The 17,311-nt window shown below is 37.6% G+C and overlaps 4 protein-coding genes across 10 annotated transcripts; 2 read left to right on the top strand and 2 right to left on the bottom strand.

Annotated features, from left to right (window-relative positions):
* Positions 1-1,069: 1,069 nt before the first annotated feature.
* On the top strand, positions 1,070-4,326 carry LOC147925095 (ankyrin repeat-containing protein At5g02620-like). The gene is made up of 3 exons (XM_087491637.1): positions 1,070-2,763; positions 2,845-3,254; positions 3,331-4,326. Exons 1-3 carry the CDS (start codon positions 2,034-2,036, stop codon positions 4,195-4,197), a joined length of 2,007 nt encoding a protein of 668 aa, XP_087347763.1. The 5' UTR covers positions 1,070-2,033; the 3' UTR covers positions 4,198-4,326.
* LOC104749688 (type II inositol polyphosphate 5-phosphatase 14) lies at positions 4,302-9,371 on the bottom strand. Of its 3 annotated transcripts, none has more exons than XM_087491636.1 (11): positions 8,528-9,371; positions 8,180-8,432; positions 7,287-8,091; positions 6,920-7,044; positions 6,640-6,724; positions 6,292-6,457; positions 6,149-6,189; positions 5,761-6,028; positions 5,482-5,605; positions 5,042-5,396; positions 4,302-4,953 (listed from the first exon to the last, which is right to left on the bottom strand). In XM_087491636.1, the coding sequence occupies exons 1-11, from the start codon at positions 9,369-9,371 to the stop codon at positions 4,594-4,596; spliced, it is 3,426 nt and encodes a 1,141-aa protein (XP_087347762.1). In that variant the 3' UTR covers positions 4,302-4,593. The 3 variants fall into 3 exon arrangements, 2 of the variants coding, with proteins under 2 accessions (XP_087347762.1, XP_087347761.1); XR_015584584.1 differs by having other exon boundaries at positions 4,364-4,953; positions 6,860-7,044; XM_087491635.1 differs by having other exon boundaries at positions 4,438-4,953; positions 6,149-6,457.
* Positions 9,372-9,393: 22 nt separating this feature from the next.
* LOC104749689 (thioredoxin-like fold domain-containing protein MRL7L, chloroplastic) lies at positions 9,394-11,801 on the bottom strand. Of its 5 annotated transcripts, none has more exons than XM_010471369.3 (7): positions 11,500-11,647; positions 11,220-11,371; positions 10,545-11,110; positions 10,142-10,223; positions 9,925-10,036; positions 9,726-9,841; positions 9,394-9,576 (listed from the first exon to the last, which is right to left on the bottom strand). In XM_010471369.3, exons 2-7 carry the CDS (start codon positions 11,361-11,363, stop codon positions 9,394-9,396), a joined length of 1,203 nt encoding a protein of 400 aa, XP_010469671.1. In that variant the 5' UTR covers positions 11,364-11,371; positions 11,500-11,647. The 5 variants fall into 5 exon arrangements, with proteins under 5 accessions (XP_010469671.1, XP_010469672.1, XP_010469670.1 ...); XM_010471370.3 differs by having other exon boundaries at positions 10,545-11,113; positions 11,250-11,371; XM_010471368.3 differs by having other exon boundaries at positions 10,545-11,113; positions 11,500-11,619.
* Positions 11,802-16,222: 4,421 nt separating this feature from the next.
* LOC147925094 (uncharacterized) lies at positions 16,223-17,044 on the top strand. Its single transcript, XM_087492482.1, has one exon. The coding sequence runs from the start codon at positions 16,223-16,225 to the stop codon at positions 17,042-17,044; it is 822 nt and encodes a 273-aa protein (XP_087348608.1).
* The last annotated feature ends 267 nt before the right edge of the window (positions 17,045-17,311 follow it).

The raw sequence follows: 17,311 nt of genomic DNA, 5'->3' as shown, positions 1-17,311 counted from the left end.
GTTAAAAGAGTCAAAAGTCAAACTAAGTAAGCCTTGACTGAGCTGGACGTGTACCTGCAATGTTTGTCCCTACTTGTCATCTAGAAACTCGATTCACTTACATTAATAACCTAACGTTACTTTTATCTGTTTACATAAACTTAAGTAAAAAAGCGATTATTCGCTAAAACATTGTTAATTACTCTCCTCTAATTTGAGCCAAAATTTTGGCTTGAAGGAGTTATAAACTGTTATTAAGCTAAATCTAACTTTTATGAACGTGAAAGTCCGTCCATACGACTCTTATACTTTTAGGCTTTAGCCACTTCTCTAAAAACATCTGACCCATTTTAGTTTACATGACTATTCTATTTTTAAATCGGGGAAAGCTTTGGAGTTAGGATCATTGGCTGACATGTGAATATGTGATATCAAAAGCCTTCTTTTTTCTTTATTTTTTGACAATATGATATCAAACCTTAGATTTGACCCCAAAAAATGACACTTTTGCAAGGAAATATATTATATATTTTCCGATATGCATGCATATGAGAAGGAAAAAAGTTTGATAATTGCATATATAAAGCATAATTATTAAAAAGCACATGGTCGGTTTACTCGTTTATTTTAATTTCATAATTTGTCTGTAGCGATTACAAATTTATCGGGGCACTATGAATGGATCGATAATTTATTTATTTATTTATTTAAATTAGTATACTATTGTAGACTTTGTAGGATAGTGGGACAAACTATTTTATATTTTCTGGTCTGAATGATAATTCAAAATTTCAAATAATTGGACAGTTTCTCAATTCCAATTGCAGTTTATAACCTTAAAATTTAGGTATGGTTGCTCCACTATACTACAATAGTATACTAACATATTTAGCAAAAAAAAATCGTATTTTTCTTTTCCCTTTCTCTGTTTTCAAACCTACAAAAAAACTAATGTGGATTCTAGCGCTCCGATTATTTTTATTTTTTTTTTGTCTAATAACTTTTGAGTTAAAAATTGATATTTGGTTAGAAAAGTGAAAAAAAAAAGTTGTAAGAAATGTAAGTCTTTTTTAGCCGTACTTGGTTTTTGTTGTACAAGAGTTACATACTTTTTACATTACATCATTGTATTTGTACGTACGTACAATAAAAGAAAGAAATCGTTAATTAACTAACAAAGTGATAAACAATATAAAAAAAAAAAAAAACCCTAACTAAGTGAGACTGACTCAAACTTTTATAACAAGTTGTGTCCTAGCTCTTGTTTAGACTTTCAACTCGGATTAGGTGACATGGCACCATCCAACCATCCATAGAAGAGTCAATGGAAAGAGTCACTGCAGACCTCCATCAAATTTCTTATTAAACTCTTGCAGAAAAAGAAATTATATTGTCGACAAAAAAAAAAAAAGTTCAACTTTTATAATTATCTCTTATTATTACATAGAGAGAGTGAGGTGAAATAAAAGCGTGTTTTATTTAAAAAAAAGAAGGCACTAACAAAAGAGTTTGTGGCTGCTGAAATTCTTCAAACTGATTATGATGTTGATGTTCTGCTTCTTCTGACACATCCTCTCTCTCTCTCTCTTCTCTCTTCTCTCTTCTTCTTCGTCTCCGGCCTAACAACAACAAACTTCACACATGTGGTCAGATAGCACGAGAAAGGCTTAAGCTTTTTTTGCAAACCCTTGTATAAATTCTTGGTCTTCTGGAGGTAACTGAATCAGCTTCAATCTCCGATCTTTTTAATCGATTCCAAGTTTCTTTACAGCTTGGGAGGGGACGATTTGACATGAACTCTAGAGTCTTGTCTCTAAATCGTTTCCCGTAAAGTTGGTTTTTTTTTTCTTCTTCTTTTCTTGATGATATACATGGATTCTTCGAGGTGATGATGATGTCATCAAAAGCTTAGTCCTTTTTTTTTCTTCTCAAGATTTGTGTAATTAGAGATTAGTGTTTTTTGGTTGGTTAGATTTGGGGGGAGAATTAGATCATCGGGGTTTAGGTAGTTTTGTTGATAACGACGATAAATAAATTCGAGTAAAATAGTAGATATGACTATAATGGAGGAGAAGCAGAACAGTCCTGTGGGGGAGAAGCAGCAGAGCTTTAATGGTATTATGTTAAACCAAACACAAGAGAAGCAGACAAAGTCAATGGAGAAACAACAGAGTTTCAGATGTGTGGTGGAGAATCAACCGAGAAAGGCGAGAGCTCTAGAGAAACAAGTGAGTTTCCAAGGTGTGAATGTAGAGAACTATCAGCAGAGCAGACTCGGGAGATCAATGGAGAAGCAACAGAGTTTTCGAGGTGTCAATGTTGAGAATAATAATCATAAACGTGGTGTTATGGAGAAGCTACCTAGTTTTGGCAAAGCAACAATGGAGAGGCAGAAGAGTTTCCGTGGTGGCTTTTTAGAGAAGCAGAAGAGCTTCCGTGTGGTTATGGAGAGGCAGTTGAGTTTTATAGGTGAGAGGAGGAAGAAGACTGAATCACCTGGTAAAAGAGGAGACTCTTCTCTTCATATCGCTGCTCGAACTGGGAACTTAGGTAAGGTTAAAGAACTGATTCGAGGTTGTGGCAATGATGGGCGTGGGGATGAGTTGAAAGAGTTGTTGTCAAAGCAGAATCTTGAAGGAGAGAATCCTCTTTATACTGCAGCAGAAATGGGGCATTCGGTTGTTGTTGAGGAGATGTTGACGCATATGGACCTTGAGACTGCTTCCATTGCTGCTAGAAACGGGTTTGATCCATTCCATGTCGCAGCCAAACAAGGCCATCTTGGTATAAAGATTTTTGACTATCTTCAGATCTTCTCCATTCTCAATGGATTGTTCTCTTACTTGGCTTGCCTTTCTTTTTCAGAGGTGTTGAAGATACTGTTGGAGGCATTCCCAAATTTGGCAATGACAACGGATTTATCATGTACAACTGCCTTACACACAGCTGCAACACAAGGACACATTGATGTGGTGAATCTTCTTTTGGAGACAGACTCTAATCTGGCTAAGATTGCTAAGAACAACGGTAAAACCGCGCTTCACTCTGCAGCAAGGATGGGTCATGTGGAAGTTGTTAAATCTCTGATAGGTAATGATCCAAGCATTGGGTTTAGAACCGATAAGAAAGGGCAAACTGCTCTTCACATGGCTGTGAAAGGTCAAAATGATGGGATTGTTGTGGAGTTGGTGAAACCTGATGTTGCGGTTTTGAGCGTTGAGGATAATAAAGGAAATACGCCATTGCACATTGCTACAAACAAGGGGCGTATTAAGGTAATGGCTCTTTACTTTTCTCAAGTTTCCAGTTGATTTTAGTTCTCATGTAAACTGTTAATTGACTTCTCTGCAGATAGTGCGGTGTTTGGTATCTTTTGAAGGCATTAACCTCAACCCTATAAACAAAGCTGGAGATACGCCATTAGATATCGCTGAGAAGATAGGAAACGCAGAGCTTGTGTCAGTTCTGAAGGAAGCAAGAGCTGCTACAGCTAAAGATCTCGGAAAGCCTCAAAACCCAGCTAAGCAACTAAAGCAAACAGTCAGCGACATCAAACACGAGGTACAATCTCAGCTCCAGCAATCCAGACAAACAGGTGTTAGAGTCCAGAAGATAGCAAAAAGACTCAAGAAGCTTCATATTAGTGGTTTAAACAACGCTATAAACTCAGCAACGGTTGTGGCTGTACTTATTGCCACGGTGGCTTTTGCAGCAATCTTCACAATACCCGGTCAGTACGAAGAGGACCGGTCGAAAGGACCGTTGCTAGGACAAGCTCATATAGCAAACAAAGCACCGTTTCTGGTCTTCTTCATTTTTGACAGCTTGGCACTGTTTATATCCCTAGCTGTTGTTGTGGTGCAGACTTCAGTTGTTGTGATTGAGCAGAAGGCGAAGAAGAAGCTTGTGTTTGTGATCAACAAGCTCATGTGGTGTGCTTGTTTGTTCATATCCATTGCCTTTGTTTCTCTCTCTTATATTGTTGTTGGCAAACAGGAGATTTGGTTGGCTGTGTGTGCCACTGTTATCGGCGGCACGATTATGTTGACTACGATTGGTGCGATGTGCTATTGTGTGGTCATGCATAGGATGGAGGAATCTAAATTGAGGAGCATAAGGAAAGAGAGAAGCAAGTCTCAGTCTTTCTCTATGTCTCGTATGCCGTCTGATTCAGATATTCTAAATGGTGAATACAATAAGAGAATGTATGCCCTCTGATTTGTAGAGAATTTGGACAATGAGATCTCCTCATAATGTAAGAATAACCAATATATACTTGTATCTTGAACCTGTAAGCCATTGCTATTTGAGCTTCTCGACTAGAATGACAGATCTGTTATGAGTTCATTTATCTGTGTAACGTCTTCCTTTCGAGAGAGAGACAAAGAGAAAGAAGTTCACAGTACCATGAAGAACAATCTCAAAGCAATCTGCTCTGCTATCCGATGAATCAAAGAATGAAAATGAAGAAACTATAACTGAATGTAATCCGAATCCTTAGTTGTGAATATAAGAATTTTAATCTCCTACTGGGTCTGTTAGCGTTTCTTTTGATGGCATCACAGTTCTGTTCCTAAGATCTAGCTATAGTTGTGATGTTAACAGGAATCATCATCAACCCCGTCTGGTGGAGGCATCGGTTCTGTGTCTGGTGCTTCCACCGCGGTTAGACTCTGTCTGGTAACGCGTGGAACCCTCTAGATTCTTTGTCACGCTGGTCGTTTTAGAATGAACAATACTAAGGGATTTGGCAGCTGATGAGCAGTGACGGACTTTGATAGAGTGGCTTGTTGTTCTGGTCGAGCAGCTTCCCTGAACGATTATGATCAGGGTCACTTCCTTGTCAGAACTATCTTCACAAAATGGGTTTTGTTGGATGCCATCAATGGACTCGTCTGAGGTGTGAAAGTCTTCATGATGAACCTTCACCTGCAGTGAAGCATCTGGTTTTATAATCCCAGCTCCTGGAGAAACCTAGAGATTTTTGTAATAAATATTATTGAATCTGGTCAACTGGTATAGTGAAAACAGCAAATCATTGGTATAAAAGGAGAATAATAACCTCGAGCCAGCGAGGGAGACCAAAGGTGCCTCTATTCTCGGGTTCCTCTCCATCCTCTCTAACGAGAGTTTGACCCTTACAGACGATGTTGAAGATGGCTCTACTAGAGTTTGAAGTGTTTCTGATTGTAAAGATGAATGTGTCCTGACTATAAAGAAGAATGTTGTTGGTGCTCACTGATGTTTCTGGAACCGATTTTAGTTCCTCGAACATGGATATGAGTTTCTCATTGGACCTTACTATTTTCCCTAGCTCTTGTCTTCGCACAGATTTATCGGTGTGAGCTATGTTAGCATGAATTTTGCACCGCACGGGTTTGTGATCACTCTCAGTCACATCCATACAAGCTTCATACCTGCAAACTCAATGCATAGGAGGAGGGTGTTGGGAAAGGGGAAGGGGATAGAAAAGAGAGAAAAGATCGTGGGATGGAACATTACATTATAGTAGCCGCAACTACAGGACACTGCAAACTGCACTCCGAATATGTGAGTGATTGGTTGTCTCTATATATAACTCTGTCACACCACGCGGGTATTCGCTTTTTCTCCCCTGAATCATACCCTGGAGATAGGAGGAGCAGCATAGAAATCAATTACATTGTCCAAATCTTTCTCTTCCTAAAAGCTTGTTTCGTTAGTGAGAAATATAGTGCCACAATATCCACAAACTCATGATAGATGAGAAATTAGCAGAGTATTTCAAGATCTATCTTTTACCTCCAAGACCTGGTTTATTCTTTTCAAATTTGTAAGTCGGCGGGAAGGTGATTAACGCCTCACGCATTCCTTGGAACACTTTTCCCTCATTCATCTCTTGCCTAAGTTGGTCTTTCTCTCTAAGCCAATCAAAAGATCGGTGCGAAATGAAGTCTCTCGCTTCATCATAGGTTATACCAAACAACCTATAATTGAAGTCACCGAAAAATGCAACCAGATCTGCTGCTGCTAAATCAGACTTCTCCTCTTCACTGCTGATGTTTGTATTCTAGGAAACAAAGAAAACGAACAATAAAATTAGCAAGAGACAAACAGCAGGAGCTTGAGACCAAGATTGTGAACCAAAAATGTAAATGCTGATAGTAATGCTAATATATTAAGTTCTTACAGTGTTATTCTTTAGCGCTTGAGCAGAAGTTGACGCACCAGCTGCAAGAGAGAGGGCCCATGGCAAGCCAGAAGAATAAAGCAGCCAAAATAAGTACGTGGAGAAGCCAAGAGAGCAAGACAAAATCAGGTACGGTACTATACCAGCTGCAGCAGTATATACACTTTGTCCTTTAGAGAAGACCATTGACCGATATATGTGATTGAAATCCGCGTTTCTCCGAGTAACTGCCTCCAGGTGAGCAGCCAAGTGACAGTTCACAAAGCACATAATTCTGTCATAAACTCTGATTCTCAAACCCACACCTCCCTGTTTTTGACAATGCAGGAATAATAATATGTGAGCAATAAGATCAACAATGATGACTCATTTTCATCGGAGGTTAGCCATCAAAATCCATTATCATTGATTATTGGATTATACATCAGACTAAATAATTTTGGGTTATCCAGAACTACAGAACCAAGTGAAAGATAGCTGCAAAGACAAACCTTGTTGCCAATGGCGCGGCCAAAGCCACATGGAACTGCTGCGACATCAAGATCTCCGACATGTGTTCTTATACTCTTCCTCACCCTAAGCAGAAAGTTATAAGACATGATGTGACAAAAGATGATTAACTTGTAATCTATGATTTAACTTTACACTCTTCAGACAGGTTAAAGACTTCAAATGCTACGTAAGGAAAGAAACGACTGTTATCTGGTCCACCTGCAATCACTCGAGAAACCCAAAAAATGTAACACATCCGAATTGACTTTTTTTGCCTACCAAAGAGATATTAGCAGTCCTGCTAACTGCCTTGAACCCATACGTTCAAAAGTATTTCTCTCATCCAGTGCATTTCCAATTGCATCAAGCCACCATTGGCCCACGGCACTTCCTTCAACCCCTACCTACAACCGAAACACCAATATGAGCTGACTTAAAATATGTAGACATACAGCATTGTCCCCATATTAAGCATATGAATCCGCATGCAACAATTTAATCATTTTAGTGAAGACAGTTTTTTTCAATAACTAGTGATCCTAGTTAGTACTAGACCAGTTTTGCGTGCTGTAGTTGTGTTAATGATCTGGTCAACCGGTTTTGAATGAGAAAAATAGTCATGAGTAACTGTAAGAAAAGGAGTTACCGTTTCCTTAGCAGTGGACATGGCAAGAAAGCCAGCCCCCATATCCACCTCTTGCAACCCAATAGCAACAATGCCGACATCTGAAACAGCAGAACTCAGCCAAGACACAAGCGCCCCACGTGAGGCCCGCCCTTCACCAACATTCCAGGTACCAACCAAGATTTTAACACTGTCTTGTCGAGCATAGGTCATTTCCTTTTGAGAGAGTTCCGTTCGGATTACGCTGTCCAGAGGTCCTGGAGATGTCACATACCATCCTCTTACACCACCATGAGTGGCTAAGCTAAAAATGAAACCACCACCTGCTGCTAGCTTTATCACAGGTTCATTGTGTGAAACCCAGCTTGCAATTAGCTTTCCACCAAGATCCAAGACCTGGATGTAACCACTTGCATAACCCACATATATTCGATCACCAAAAGTGCAAAAGCACAGAACAGCCTGCTGATGATGATTCACCTCCCGCAAACGGTTTCCATTTCCGTCCCACTGAGCAATTACGCCATTCATGCTTCCAGTCCAAATTGATCCATCTGCCGCTATCGCAATAGCTTCTACCTTCCTAGTGTCTTCTGCAAAAGCTCCTGTACTTCTAGTGGCTGCTCGACGAACAGCTCCTGCAGCTCCCATTATGGCATGGCGCGATCGTTGCAGAAACCCCTGTGACTTTTCCTTTTTTGGTGCCGAGAAGAACTTCACTTTCGTTTCTTCAACTTGTTGACCTTGCGTTGGTGGCATGTCCACACGATTTTCGACTTGGCCATCAATATTAAAAACTTTCACAAGCTCTTTATTCTGGGCATCCCTGCACAGATAGATCTCTTTGAATTATCATAATAGAACCACAACAGAGACTATTGCATGTCATTATTTCAGAGCCAAAAAAAGATTACCAGATTGAGAATGATAGGTGCTGCACAGCCCACACTTTAGCTCTTACTGTATCAACTAACAAAAACTTGACATCTGATGAAGATATGCTGCATGTACCATTGACAGTAACTTGGCTCCTCAGGTCAATGCCAGACCGCTCCACTAACAATGCAGCCATATGCTTCTCCTCCGGCTTAAGCACCAGAGACTTCTCTAAAGAATCCAACGTCCATATTTTTATCAATCCGCCATCAGAACATGACCACATATCACCTGAAACATAAACAACAAGAAACTAAAAATATTGGAGAATCCAAATACGAACCATCAAAAACTAGATCAACCCTCTAGAATCAGAGAACACTAACCATATGAGCTTATGACAATATAATTCACAGGACCACGATGAGCTTGCCACGAGAGTCGTTCCTTGAAAGGCTTTGAATCATCCGCAGTAGTCGTACTCGGCTGATCCATTTTCCAGGCTCTAATTTTGCCATCCTTGTGGCCGGTCCACACAAGCCTATTGCCGTGGTCAATCATCAAACACAAGGCAGGCGAGGTCGGAACAGATTCATGAAACGGTGCTGTATCCTCATCCCCTCGACGTACCTGCCCACCAAGGCCACAACCAACCTCGTATGCTTCCTCCAAGTTCCAGAACCTCACGCCGTTCTCTTGTCCCGCCCATAGCTGACTTTCTGTGCAAGCAATGTTTCTGAGAAACTTTCCCGTCTGTGTCTCTCTTAACGGATGCGGTCGGAGCTCGAGACATGGCGGCCGTCCAGGATTCACCGCAGCACGCACAGGCACTTTGAATACGTCAACGCCTCCTCCTGCGCCGATGAATTCTGGAAGGGACTCGATACCATCCTCCTTGCCGCCGTCATTTCCACCTAGCTGTGATGCTGGTTTGGATGGAGGTGTGACAAAACCGTAATCCTCCCCGTTGCCTCTTTCGCCACCGGTTCTGCCATTGATGATGACTACTCCTTCGGTGGAGAACTCGCCGGAGGAATCAAAATAAATAGCTTCGGAATCCGACGTTACAGATCTAGAGCCCTCATCAAGGCTATATTTGCGGATCGGGTGGTGCGGCTTCTGTTCACATTGCTCAACATAGGAATGCGTCTTACGCGGTGGCAGCGGATGAGCAGGGACGACCGATGCCAGCGCCTCCCGCTCATCTGCTTCAATGATAACCGAATCCATGGAAGAAGAAGATCAAAAGAACTCACGAAATGAAGAAATTTGGAAACCGGAACGAATCCAACCATGAAGAGGAAATGAGAAGGAGAGATTGAGAGAGAGCGAGAGAGAAAGGGAGAAGAGAGCACGTCACACGAGAGAGAAACATGGTGATCAAGTGTTTACGGACGCGAAGTCTCTGCTTCTGTGACTCATAATTTATCATCTTCTATAAATAGCAATTTCAAAAACCAAAAAAAAAAACATATATTTCACGTTCATAAGATTGATTACTTCTTCAGTTCATACATTTTCTTCATACTAGGGAAGAAACTACTTTACAAAGATCATAAAGGCTTATACTTAATTGACACTTACATCGACTAAAGGAATCTGTTCTTGCGAATTATCCACACCATTCAAACAAGGTGGTTTTGCAGCTCCATAATAGAAGAAGGCCATGATTTTTGAAAGCTCATCTGCTGTTCTAATGCCTGAAAATATGTTAAAGTGTTGTAAGTACAACAATAAGGTTAGAGATTTCGGTACTGAACGGTTTTAGGTTTCGAGACAATACCTTTCTCACGGTATAGTATCTTTCCGGCTTTAGTGAAGATGATCTCTGGGAACACAGATACTTGCAATGCAGAGACTAAATCTGTCTCAACCACAGCATCAACAGCAACACACTGGAAGTAATAATGACCCAGGAGGAGGATTAAAGCACAGAACATAACAGACAGCAGAATTTAAGAATGGTTTTGGAAATGGTAAAGAGATGTTCAAAAACTTACCCTTGGTGAAGGAAGTCCACAGTTCCATATTACCTGAATAGCTTTCTCTAATTCTTCCCTGAATTTTTCGTTTTCCTTTGGCCTGGAATTAGCCAAAACACGTATCAAATTTTGACAACAAAGCTAGAACTACTATATTCCATCTGGAAGTCAAATCTAAGCAAGAAGAGAGAGAGCCAGAACCGTCTATAAATACAATAAAGATTGACACTTTCTAAAAACTAAAGTGTGTTGGATACATAACACTTTATAAACACTAAAGCGTGTTGAATACATAAACAAAAACAACCTAAATAACAATCAAAATTAGGGATGAAGATAAATTCTAATCAAACAAATGTCAGAAATAGTTTTAAATGTTCTAAAATTTTTGACAGTAAAACAAACTGTTACTACAACAAACCTTTTGTAGCGGTTGTGAACAAGAACCATGAGAGGACTGATATCTTTGAACACCGTCTCTTCCCATTCTGCAGTTTTGAGACCTTTAATCGGGCGTATATAGTTGTCATCTTGCCAAACAATCTCCTTCTCATTATCATCTCCTTCATCATCATCTTCATCATCATCATCCTTCTTCTTTTCATTCTTAATCGTTATCTTATTAAAGAACTGGTTGAAACTAAAACCCCAACCATCAGCATCCTCAGGCCAATCAGGATCCTCTTCATTCACAACAAGTGGGTAATCAGCAAGAAGCTTTTGCATCTTCCTCCTCTTCTCAACCATATCAATCTCTTCATCTTCTTCGACATCGGGATGCTTATCAATAACATCTCTTATCGTCTTCCTCCATTCTCTTCTCTCTTCTGGATCATCAAGACTCCCTTCAGAGGTATCTTTTTTCACTTCCTCATCTCCCTCATCTTCACTGTCACTATCTTCTCCTTTCTCTCTCCATACCTTCTTCCCAAGTTTATCAACTAACCCAAAAGCTTTCACATTTCTTCTTGACCTCATAACATTCCCCTTCTTTACCACCCCATACGTCAGAGCACAACAAAAAGGTTTCAACTTTAAACAATTAGGGACTCCATGTAATCAAAACTAAAGAGAATTATGCGGTTCGGAGACTAACCGAATAGGAGGAGGAGGAAGCAATCTTTACCGAACCGAAAACGTCAAAACGATGTCTTCTGAAATGGGGAAATAATAATAGAGAAGAGCTAAATCCAGTTTCTTGAATAGTGCAAGTGAACTGTGTCGAATATGGAAGAATCATTTCTCCTCCTGCAAAACAAAATTTAAACACCCAAAGAGATTTTTCAAGTTCAATTCCAAAATTGAATCGCCCAGACAAACAAAAAAACAAGGACAAGAGGAAGAAAATATTATTGAATAGAAAAAAATCAACAAACCTTGAGTTGTTTTGTGGTGGAAACAATGTAAAAGCTTGAATTTTTGCAAGTCGATTTGAAAACTGTATTTGGTTCTGCTTCTTCTTCTTCTTCCCCAGCAAAACAAAAACAAAAACAAAACTTAGAACCCTACACAAACCTCTGTTCTGTTTGTTAATTGGGATAGACTCGTACACCAAAATTATATCAAATAGGAGTATGACACGTCAGACAAAAATAATTTATGTTTTGTTATAACCAACGTGTTGAATCAATGCTATGGTCATGCAATCGAAATAAGTTATAAGCCAAATGTATCATACAAACCAAATTTAGGGTTTCTTCTTTAATTTTCATGTTGCTTGTTAACCTTGATCTGGTTCGAATATTCGACCAGTTTGTTCCATAGATCTCCCATTGACCATCCATTAGATACTATTCCGTTACCTATATATCCCAAAAGGCAATATAAATTGATCAGCACGAAACGTTCCTCTCTTTTATAATTTCAATGTAGTAAATGAGAAACAAAACTTGATTTAGGTTATGGTCTAGAGCTTCAAATCCAAATGTGTAGTAATCAACAAACTTGGAGTGTGCGGGCAACAACCTGAAGCTTGAATGTGCCACATGATAGAAAAAAAAAACTATTTGTTTTGTGCTTGTCTTCCCCAACGAATTTTTTTTTTTTTTAATAAAAAAAAAAATCAAGGCCTCATGAAACCCCAATTTTGTAAATTGAGATAGAATGGTAGGCCAAAACTCGTCAATTAAAGTCGAAGTGATACGCATTATCCAATAAAAATAGTGATCCAAACTACAACGTAACTAAAGGTTCTGTGATATTTTTGTATATTTTATTTGAAATTTTAATTAGCCAGTACTCCTTTTATTTCACAAATAACATCGTTTTAAGACTTTATTTTTTGTTTCATAAATAATGTCGTTTGTATGTTCAATGGCTAATATCATTTTATTATCTACTAGGTTTTGAACTCACGCTATGTGTGGATATATTTGATATATTTTGATAAAAACTATATATGATTGATGACGGAAGTAAAATACTTATAAAACATTTAATTTAGTATTAAGGAAAAAGTTAAATTTCAGATACATAATTTTTTGAAATATAAAAATCAGTTGTGATATAAAATCAAATCTGATAAAAAAATCATGAATTTAACTCGACATCCAAACGAGGCGAATTAAACTGATGATCTCACATATCCTAAACTATTTCTTTGACCACCAGAAAAACAAAACAATTTTATCATCATGAATTTAACTCGTTTTCATATTTAATTGATAGCTACCACCTATGTTTTCGTGTTTTTTATTCAATGTTTTCTTATTCTTCATATTCTTTCTTGTCATTTCTATTGTCAAATTTTGTGGTAATCGTCAGTCATCATTATTTTTACCGTCTGGTTATTCGATATACTCTTTTTGTTCTTTTCCTCGTCAACTTCTTCACATTCTTCAACTGAAAAATCTTTTTTTAAACTACCACACAACTTATTAATCCATCAAACTCCAAGAACAAAATGATTTCTTTTCTCATAAAAATAAAAAATAAGATAAATTTGAACCTTTAAAAAGTTTTAATATTTATAATATTTTAAAATTTTAAAATTATAATATTTAAAAACTTTTGAAAGCTAAGAACTTTAAAAAGTTTCAATATTTATAATATTTAAAAATTTTATAGTTTTTTAAAACTTTTTAAAGTTTTAATTTGATCAAATAAAAAACTAGATCAAACCGAATAAAACTTATAAACTTGGACGCTTGATAAATCAAGTTTTCCTGCTCATTCGTTGTTGGAAGCATATTAATCTTATTTATACTGGTTCTGAATCATAGTCTAAAAATTTTCTAGCCGATGTGGGATATTGTATATAGTTCTTTTATTTCCATAAATTTAAAATTTTATTTTTTTAAAAAAATTCTGGAAATTTAAAAAATATTAATGAATGACATGTCAAATCCTTATAGGTTGTTTAAAACAATTCTTAATATAGAAAATTCTGGAGATTTTTAAAAATGTTAATTAGTAAGGTGTTTAATCACTATTGGTTGTTTTAAAGTTTAGATGGACGCCTTAAGGAGCTTATAGCTTCTATTTTTTATTAGTATAGATTATTTCAACTAACTGATTAGAAAAAGTTTTTAATGTATCTAAAGATAGTATACTAAAAAATTTACATATCTACTTTTGTTTATGCGCAACATGTTAGAAATTACACGAGCATTAGCTTTAATATGAATGAAAAACAAACTTGGTGGCTTTAAAGATATAACCGGTATCACAAAACAAAATTGGTGAGCGGCAAAACATAAAAGTAATTAGTGACTTTAACTCGTTTAACTTGTTTGTCCTCTGGTTTAGACCTCGTGACATGTTGGATGTTGCACACTAATACTTTTTTTTTCTTTTTCTTTGACGCATGAAAGAAAATAGAAAAGTTTCCTTTTGCATTCCGACTTAAATATATTTTGAATATCACTAATTATGTTAAAATATATTTTACCAAACAAAAGAAAAGACCGGCCAATCAGAATATAAGAAAAATACAAACAAAATTACTTTTATGAAAAAAAGTAAAGACAAATGACTCGAGTAGGAAAAAGAGAACTACGAAGAACCTAAAATTTTGACCAAAAAAAAAACTAAGAAGAAACTAAATCTATTTAACTAGTAAACTTCCTATCTTATCATTCACCCTACAGTCTCTCTACCAATCAATTATTTGTTATCCGTTCTTCAAGAGAAAGCCATACAAATTTCCTCGAGTATGTGCAAAGATGGATGCAGAGAGTCATTAGAGGATATACACCCCAAGGAGAAGGAGAAGCATGAGGGTTTACTCATTCGTATCCATGCTTGGATACCTGGTTCCACCTTCGTCTCCTGTTTATGCTCCAGCTCCTAACTCTATATCCAGATTTGTATTTGATTGTTATTATATTTGTGTTCTAAGTGTTATGTTATTTTGTGCAAATCTTGTTTCAATTATAAAGTTTGTTACATTCCTTAGGGAGAACAATGGAGCTATGTCATTTTCCTTTTTGCATTGGATAGTATTTTCTCACTTACTTTTTATTTCATTTACACTTCACTCCAAAATACAAATATTTTGAGTCAACGCTTAAGAAAATTAGATCGAAATAGGCCAATCAAACAAACCATGTTTAGGTTCTCTTCTTTTTTTGTTTTTCAATTGCTGGTTCGAATACTTAACCAGGTTCTTCCATAAGTATCCCATTGTCCCGTGTTAGAGAGGTGGCCCACTAGGCATTTTACAAGGATTTATATGTCAAATTTAATTTGTAAAACAATTCTTTACAAAAAAGCCCAATAAAAAAACAGAAAAAAATTAATGTGAAAAGAGCCCAATCATTTGTTTCATAGGGTGCGATGACTTAAATTAATAGATTGAATATGTTGAATGATTATTCAGCCAATTTTTTACCATTTGAGATAAATAAGTTGGAAAACTTATTCAACCCATTCAACCAAAAAAGCTGGAGAAATGAACAACTCATTCAACTCATCTCATATTTAATGGAAGAATGAGTTGAATGCTATTCAACCAAATTCAACTCATATTTTTTCAACTTATTCATCCCTAATGCAACCATTTCCACCCATAGTTTTTCTAAAATGAGGAGACTCGCATGCCTAATTTCATTTTATCCCTATTATTTCAACTTCTTGATTAGTAAAGTATTTTTATTGTATCTAAAAATAGTATATTATAAATTTACATAGTTGTCGTAAGGAGTATTACCTTTGATATGTATCTAAAGTTTATTACGTATTGAAATTACACTCTTTGATACATAAAGAGTATTAGCTTTGATATGTATCTAAAGTTTATTACATGTTTTTTTAATAAAAACTTATTTAGTAAAAAAGAAAACTCAGTGGCTTTAAAGATATCACCGTTATCATAAAAAAAAATTGGCGAGTTGCAAAACATAATACTTCCTCCGTTTTATAACATAGGATGTTTTAGAGGAGATTTGTTTGTTTCATAATCAAGTCTGTTGCTAAAGTTGTTCCTACCTATGTGATGTCGTGTTTTTGGATACTCAAAACGGTCGAGAGGAAGTTGACTAGTGCGATTTCTAATTTTTGGTGGAGTTCATTTGGACAATCACGAGGGTTACATTGGGTGGCGTGGGATAAGCTGTGTAGTGGTAAAGATGTAGGGGGCTTGGGTTTCCGGTGTCTGGATGATTATAATACCGCCCTGCTGGCGAAGCAGCTTTGGCGTTTGATCACAGTCCTAGATTCACTTTTTGCACGAGTGTTTAAAAGTTGATACTATCGACATTCCAATCGTTTGGATCCAATTAAACTTACTCGCCATCTTATGGGTGGCGAAGTATAGTTTTTGCTCGCTCTCTGGTTAATAAAAGACTTATTAAAAGGGTAGGATCTGGTGCTTCCATTTCTGTATGGACTAACCCATGGATCCCTGCTCAATTCCCGAGACCAACACTAAGCACAAGGTCACCATCTGATCCTTTGCTCCGTGTTGCAAATCTTATTGACAGAAGTTCTAATTCCTGGGATATGGCTCAGCTTACGGCTACGTTTGTTCCGGAAGATGTAGCTATAATTTCTGTCTTACCGTTGCAACAACCGGATAAACCAGATTTGTTGGGATGACATTTTACTAAGTCTGGTAAATATTCGATAAAATCAGGGTACCATATACTTCGATCAAATATAATGGCTTCCGCTAAGCCGAAATTATTTGGGCGGGACTTTGTATCTTTACAAGCTTTTGTGTGGAAAATTCGTTGTCCATCGAAACTTTGTCACTTTATGTGGCAAGTGCTTTCGGGCTGTGTGGCGGTTACAGCTAATCTAAGGAAACGTGGTATGAGTTGTGATGCCACGTGTGGTCTGTGTGGCTTTCAGGAGGAGACGATTTATCATACCCTTTTCGAATGTCCGTCGCTAGACAGGATTGGGCTTTGTCGCAGTTCCCGATGGTACCAGGCGTTTTCCCTTCGGAATCAGTTTTCACAAACATGGATTTCCTCTTTGGCGGTTTACAAATGTTCCCACACAAGACATATTTCATGGATCATGTGGTATATCTGGAAAGCATGCAATGATATACTTTTCAGTAACATGGATTCAAACCCCCTTGCAATTTTGTGGTTAACAAATGATGAGGCAAAAGCTTGGGTCGTGGCCCAGACTGAGGATATGGTATTAGCATCGGATATTAACATTGCGGTTGGACCCTGTGGAATTGGGGGATTAGGGGTTCCTGGGTCTTTGTTGAGTCATATGTGTTTTGTAGATGGTTCTTGGAAAGCGACAGATCGATACAGAGGTAGAGGATGGTTTTACACGTCGCCCATGGGTGAAGTCCCTACTATGGGAGCTGCCAACCTTCGTCGTAGTCTTTCACCTTATCATGCCGAGATTGAAGCCCTTATCTGGGCTATGCGTTGTATGATTCAGACGGATAACCAATCTGTCGTCTTCTTTACCGACTGCTCCGACTTAGTGAAGATGGTGTCTTCACCTTCCGAGTGACCAGCTTTTACACCTTATCTGGAGGACGTACAAGCGGATAAAGAGGATTTTGTTTCTTTTTTCTTTAGTCTACGTCCCTCTCTTTCAGAATGGTAAAGCGGATGATTTACCGCGTCGAGTTCACACAGTTCCGCACTTAGTTACCTATGTAAACAATGTTCCTTCGTATTGGCTTGTTTGAGCCAATTTGTACCTTGTTGTCAAAAAAAAAGAAGATGTTTTCAAGTTTTTATGCAACTTTTAGATTAATTTAATACTTTATGTTAT

The sequence above is a fragment of the Camelina sativa genome, chromosome 16 (genome assembly GCF_030686135.1).
Source record: "Camelina sativa cultivar CO46 ecotype springtype chromosome 16, ASM3068613v1".
Classification (NCBI taxonomy): domain Eukaryota; kingdom Viridiplantae; phylum Streptophyta; class Magnoliopsida; order Brassicales; family Brassicaceae; genus Camelina; species Camelina sativa.
The sequence above is the reverse complement of the archived record's forward strand: the minus strand, read 5'-3'. Positions and strand labels throughout refer to the sequence as shown.